Genomic DNA, 5,307 nt, shown 5'->3' with positions numbered 1-5,307 from the left:
TAATAGGAAGAGGGGATAAGGCCCGGGAAACTCTCTTTTTAAGTTGTTATGCTGTCGAAATTATTTCAATGGCTAGCATTAAAATATAATTATTAGTTTTAAACAAGATTAAAGAGGGAATGTGCAAACATGTGGTTAGTGACTTATTGACTAATTGATCTTTGTATCTAATTCTCCCACTATCTAGGAGTAGTCAAAGTCACTAATCATATTTCCCTCTTAATCTTTCTAGGAATTATGGATAAGGAATGGATGTCTGTCAATCGTCTATCCAAGGAATATTGGGATGGGGTGGCAAATTTTGTTAAGCTTGCAGTTAAGCATGCGGAGGATCCTACTAGGATTGTTTGCCCATGTTTAAAGTGTGGTCTTGTGAAGCGGGTTAGTCCAGATACTTGTGAAGAACACCTCGTGATTAATGGGATGGATCAAAGTTACAAGTGTTGGACAATGCATGGAGAGACAAGAGATGATATTGGTTGCAGCCAGAAGCATAGTGAAAGCTGTGCATCATCTCCTGATGATTTTGACACATGCACACTTGAGGAAGATTGTCTTGAACAGATGGCCAAAGCAGTTGAAGAGGACCTCGAGGATTATCCGGAAATGTTTGAGAAGTTGAAAAGTGATGCGGAGACACCGTTGTATGCTGGTTGTAGTGCATCAAAGTTGTCAGCAGTGTTAAAATTGTACAACATGAAGGCAAAACATGGATGGAGTGATGCAAGCTTTACTGAGTTGCTTGGGTATTTGAAAGTAGAATTACTTCCTAAGGAAAATGAGCTTCCTTGTCGAACATATGACGCAAAACAAGTATTGCGATCAATTGGCATGAGTTATGAAAAGATACACTCGTGCCCTAATGATTGCCTTTTATTTCGGAATGAATATGCGTCGTTAACCGAGTGTCCGAAGTGTAATGCCTCACGCTACAAGCAGAACGGATCAAGTCCTGTGAAGGCACTATGGTATTTTCCAATCGTGCCTAGATTTAGACGCATGTATAGCAGTGCAGAAATTGCAAAAACTTAACATGGCATGCGGATGAAAGGATAAAAGATGGCATGCTTCGTCATCCTGCTGATTCTCCACAATGGAGAAAGATTGATTATGAGTACCCTGAATTTGGGGAAGAGAGTAGGAATCTACGCCTTGCATTGTCTACCGACGGGATGAATCCTCATGGGATTCAAAGTAGTAGCCACAGCACTTGGCCAGTCATTTTGGTGATTTATAACCTTCCTCCATGGCTTTGCATGAAGCGCAAGTATATGATGTTGTCCATGCTAATTGCGGGACCCAAGCAACCTGGGAATGACATAGACATATATTTGGCTCCTCTAATTGATGACTTGAAGATCATGTGGGAGTCAGGTATAGAGGTATATGATGGGTATAGAGAAGAAAGATTTAATTTAAGAGCTATGCTCTTCGGTACAATCAATGACTTTCCTGCTTATGGCAATCTGTCAGGGTATAGCATTAAAGGGCAACTTGGATGCCCTATTTGTGAAGAGGGAACACATTCTATAAGGCTTCAACATGGGATGAAGAATGTTTACCTCGGCCACCGTAGGTTTTTACACCAAGAACATCATTATCGGCGGTTGAGAAAAGCGTTCAATGGAAATCCAGAAGAAGGTAAGACACCTTTGCCGTTAACTGGTGATGAGTTGTTTGAGAAGATTAAGGATTTGGATATTGAATTTGGCAAACCATTTGCAAGGCACCTTGGGACAACCGGATGGAAGAAGAGATCTATTTTCTTTGAACTCCCTTATTGGACCACCTTGGATGTTCGGCATTTTCTTGATGTCATGCATATTGAAAAAAATGTCTGTGAGAGTCTTATTGGGACTTTACTCCAAGTGTCAGGAAAAACAAAAGATGGCATAAAAGCAAGGTTGGACATGGTCTCTTTAGGAATAAGAGAAGAATTAGCACCCCAAGATAAGGGGAACCGTACCTTTCTCCCTCCGGCAGCTTATACGCTATCTAAGAAAGAGAAAACTGCATTTTGTGAGTTCCTTAATGTAGTTAAAGTTCCTGAGGGTTACTCTTCAAAATAAAAAATATTGTATCAATGAAAGATTTGAAGTTGAAGGGCTTAAAGTCTCACGATTGCCATGTTTTAATGGAGGATTTCATTCCAGTTGCTATACGTGCAATTTTACCCCTTAAAGTACGAGGGACGATCACTAAGTTATGTTTGTTTTTTAAGTCCATTTGCAGTAAAGTGATTAACCCACATAAGTTGCCAAGGTTGCAAGCTCGAATTGTATTAACACTGTGTGAGCTTGAGATGTATTTTCCACCGGCATTCTTTGATATTATGATCCACCTAACTGTTCACTTGGTTAGGGAGGTTCAAATGTGCGGGCCTGCTTATTTAAGATGGATGTATCCTATTGAGCGCTATATGAAGATTTTGAAAGGCTATGTGAAAAATCGAAGTCGACCGGAGGGTTGTATTGTTGAACGGTATATTTGTGAAGAGGCTGTTGACTTTTGTACTGAGTACCTGAGTCATATTAGCTATGTTGGGCTTCCAAAGTCTCGACATATGGGTAGAATAAGTGGAGAAGGGATCATGGGAAACAAAGTCATTACTATGTCAAGTGTACAGTGGGAGCAAGCCCACTTATATGTGTTGCACAACACTGAAGAGGTTGAAGAGTATGTAGACAAGCATATGGCTGAACTTAGGAGGGACAATCTCAATAAATCAGAAATTTGGTATGCTAGGGAACACAACAAAACTTTTACAAGATGGTTTAAGGAGCACATTCTTCAAAAGTTAAATGTTGATTCCAATTCAGTTTCTAACAAATTGAGATGGTTAGCTAACGGTCCAAGCAGACAGGCCATTTCTTACACTGCTTACCTTGTCAACGGATACACATTTTATACAAGGGAGCAAGATGATAGGAGCACAATGCAAAATAGTGGTGTAACTCTTGTAGCTCATTCCATGCATATTTCCAGCACTAAGGATAAAAATCCTATCTATGCAAACATGTCATACTTTGGTGTAATTGAGCATATATGGGATTTAGATTACATATCCTTTCGAGTTCCAGTCTTTGGGTGCAAGTGGATTGATCGAAAAAATGGCTTGAAATTTGATTACCAATTTGGCTTTGTACAAGTCAATTTAAACAAGGAAGGGTATAAGGATGAGCCTTTTATTTTAGCGCAACAAGCCAAACAAGTGTTTTATGTCCCTGACCCTGCTAATAAGGGGTGGTCTATTCTTATGTTACATGAAAAAATAAATGAAAATGTAGCAATTGAAGATGACCCATTCGAAGGGACATCAAATCAAAGTAACGACACTGTTGATGAAGCTCTATACATGAGAAATGATCACAATGAAGGCATTTGGATTTCAAAGAGGGGTAAATTATTTCAGCATAAGAAGAAAATATTTCAAGGAGGGGGAAGTAAAAAACCCAAGTCAAGGAAACAAAAAGAGCAACTTGAACATGTAACCTTTGAATTAATTATGCCATTTTTGTTTCATGTTTGAATTAATATAGTCGATTATATTTGAATTAATCATGGTTGATTAATTTTTTGAATTAATCATGGTTGATTAATTTTGGAATTTTATTGTGTTACAGGTAAATGGCTTCAGATTCTGAGTCCACTGAAATCCCTCCATCAGATCCCGCTACAACTTCTACTGATGCTCCGTTGTCACAAAAAAAATTGGAACAGGAATATTACAATATCCAGCGAGGCCTAACAATAATGGAAGAAGTCACAAAAACAAGAGCAGCAGGGAAAAAAATATCAGTGCAGTGGAACAAGAAAGGCCAAGCCATCAAATCTGCAAAGTTTATAAGTTATATTGGGGTTGTGGCAAAGACAACTGTACCTATCACGCAGAAATCTTGGCGCAAAGTTGATCAAGCCACGAAGGACATTGTTTGGGAGACTGTATCTGTAAGTTGCATTTGACTAAGTTATATTCTATTATAATATTATAAATTGATGCACCTAACATATTTATTTTATTTTACAGTCAGGATTTGAAATAGACGAGAGCAAGAAGGATTTTGTCCTTCAAAAGGCTGGGAGGGCATTACGGTCTTTCAGACATTTTATTACACAAAAATATTTGAAAGACCCTGATGCTGAATTTGTAGCCCAAGTTCCTCCCCTAGTAAAGCAAGAAGATTGGGATGCTTTTGTTGTCTCTCGGCGCGAGAAGGAATTTAAGGTATTTATGTTTCTAAAATTTAAATTTTAGTGCCTTTTATTGAATATATCTATGTGTACTAACAGGATATTTTTGTTATTGATTAAAGGAACTGAGCGCCCAAAATAAGAAGAGAGTGGCCAAGAATGAATACCCTTACAGAGCAGGGAGGTTAGGGTATGCAGGCGTGGAGCAGAAAGAAGTTGAGGCGAGGGATCGGATGTTACTATATCCCGCCAAAGACTCTGGGCATTGGCACGAACAAATAAAGATGGAGTGATTGACAACCCTCGTGTGAAAGAGGTTGCTGAAAAAATTGTAAGTGTTATTCTTATCTATCAATTAATAAATGATTATTAAAAGGCATACTAATTAGCTCTACTTTTCACAGGATTCCCTCTCTCAAGAAGTATCACAGGGCAAGCTTCCTGAGCATGAGGATATCTTAGCTAGAGCGTTGGGGACCCCTGACCACCCTGGTCGTGTTAGGGGTGTTGGCTTCGGTGTCACAAAGAAGCAATACTTTGGCAAGATTAAGAAGCGAACATCGGCTTCTTCATCCGAGGTCCAAGAGTTGAGAGAAGAGCAAGCTGTTATGAAGCAACAGCTAGAAGCCCAAGCGAAGTTAATTGACATGCTATTGAAGGGCCAGATCCCTGGGAGGCTTTTGGGTGACGTTAGCCCCAGCGGAAAAGATAGCTGCACAGTCCCTTCAGACAAAATACCCGAGGTAATGCATTTTCTCTTTTAAATTTGCTCAACTAATTTTTTATCTAAACAACTAACATTCTTCATTTATTTAGGGCGAGAATGACTGCAACTGTTTAGCAGACGATCCGTCACGCAAAGTAGTTGCAACGGGACGCGTGTATAACATTGCCGGGGACACAATCCATAACCTTCCCCTCCCGCCCGATTGCATTAGGGTTTCCTTGCTTGTTGCAATCGACCCCAAGTATCCATTACCTTATCCTACCGATGAGATGCAGACGGTAGGAGATGCGTTGGGGAGCTTCGTTGCATGGCCCAGCCACCTTGTTATGGTTGGTACACCAAAGCCGACAAAGGACCCAAAGCCGCCAAAGGACCCCTTGCCACCAAAG

At 39.9% G+C, this 5,307-nt stretch overlaps 1 protein-coding gene across 1 annotated transcript; it reads left to right on the top strand.

Annotated features, from left to right (window-relative positions):
• The first annotated feature begins 564 nt into the window (after window positions 1–564).
• Window positions 565–4,955, top strand: LOC129308904 (uncharacterized). Its single transcript, XM_054950275.1, has 3 exons — window positions 565–652; window positions 4,413–4,522; window positions 4,596–4,955. The coding sequence occupies exons 1-3, from the start codon at window positions 565–567 to the stop codon at window positions 4,953–4,955; spliced, it is 558 nt and encodes a 185-aa protein (XP_054806250.1).
• Window positions 4,956–5,307: the final 352 nt, after the last annotated feature.

This window comes from Prosopis cineraria, unplaced genomic scaffold, assembly GCF_029017545.1.
Source record: "Prosopis cineraria cultivar Desert tree isolate PC_DT_omini unplaced genomic scaffold, ASM2901754v1 PC4, whole genome shotgun sequence".
Taxonomy (NCBI): Eukaryota; Viridiplantae; Streptophyta; class Magnoliopsida; order Fabales; family Fabaceae; genus Prosopis; species Prosopis cineraria.
The sequence above is the reverse complement of the archived record's forward strand: the minus strand, read 5'-3'. Positions and strand labels throughout refer to the sequence as shown.